We start from the raw sequence: 1,171 nt of genomic DNA on the forward strand, positions 1-1,171 counted from the left end.
TGGATTAATATGCACTCTTGCATTATGGTGGCTATAGGTTATTTCCCTACTTTGCTGAAATTTTTGAGTGTCATTGGTGTGAGGATGCTACCATTAGGCAAACACATGAAGGTTATTAATGATACCTCATTGAGTATCATAAAATCAAGAAGAGAGCAAGTGCAACAAAGCCACAATGGCAACAAGGTTTGTATTTTGAGGGTCAAAGTATTTTACTACACTTACTGTACCATCTCATTTTAAACTGGTTGGGAATATCATGGCAATTTAATTAACCGCTGTAACAATTTTTCACAAGCAAGGTTCCTTTGCTTTGGTGGAGTGATTTAAATTATATATACACATTATTAGTCTCATTTGTTTTTAGAGGGAAGATTTTCTTCAATTATTAATGGATGCTGAAGCACCAGATGACCCAGATAATGAGTCTAGCATTAAGGCTTCACGTGTACTAACTGACAAACAGATTGTTGGTCTCTGCTTTGACTTCATGCTTGCTGGTCATGACACTACAAGCAGCATGCTGGCCTTCACTTCATATCTTTTAGCAATAAATCCTCACGAGCAAGAACAACTGTGTCAAGCCATTGATGACTACTACCAGGAAAATGAAGTATAATGGAAAGAAGTTATTATTATTATTGCACTGTGTATTAATAGGAGGCTTCTTTGTATGATGCATCACAGAATATTCCTTATCTTGATTGGGTCTTGCACGAATCATTGCGCTTATATCCACCAGCACCAAAGTATTTTGTTTAATAGTGACATATTTCATTTTGCTTTTATTTATAGTACTGGTCGTGTGTGTAATGAGACATGTACAATCAATGGTGTCACATTCCTTAAAGGATTTAGATTTGATATTCCCATACTGAAGATACACATGTCACCAGAGTATTGGGATCAGCCTGAAGTTTTCAATCCAAAACGGTTAGATCTGTTTTAAAAATTAATCATTAATGATTCCTCTTGATGTACAGGTTTAGTCCAGAGGGCAAGGAGGGTAGGAATCCTCAGGCTTACATTCCTTTTGGTTCAGGACCAAGGAGTTGTATTGGAATGAGGTTTGCACTAATGGAGGCTAAGGCTTGCTTAGTGAGTATATTGAGGAAGTATAGGTTGAAAGATCACCTGATACTCAGGTTAGCTGATCACAATCATGAAAGTA

At 36.8% G+C, this 1,171-nt stretch overlaps 1 protein-coding gene across 1 annotated transcript; it reads left to right on the forward strand.

Moving 5' to 3' along the window:
- Positions 1 to 24: 24 nt before the first annotated feature.
- Positions 25 to 1,161, forward strand: LOC100633111 (cytochrome P450 3A19-like; the record flags this gene model as incomplete). The annotated part of the gene is made up of 5 exons (XM_011411168.2): positions 25 to 186; positions 368 to 613; positions 661 to 749; positions 796 to 933; positions 984 to 1,161. Coding segments are annotated over exons 1-5 (813 nt in total), but the record flags the coding sequence as incomplete, so codon positions are not given.
- Positions 1,162 to 1,171: the final 10 nt, after the last annotated feature.

Source organism: Amphimedon queenslandica, unplaced genomic scaffold (assembly GCF_000090795.2).
Source record: "Amphimedon queenslandica unplaced genomic scaffold, v1.1 AMPQUscaffold_1488_Cont26502, whole genome shotgun sequence".
Classification (NCBI taxonomy): Eukaryota; Metazoa; Porifera; class Demospongiae; order Haplosclerida; family Niphatidae; genus Amphimedon; species Amphimedon queenslandica.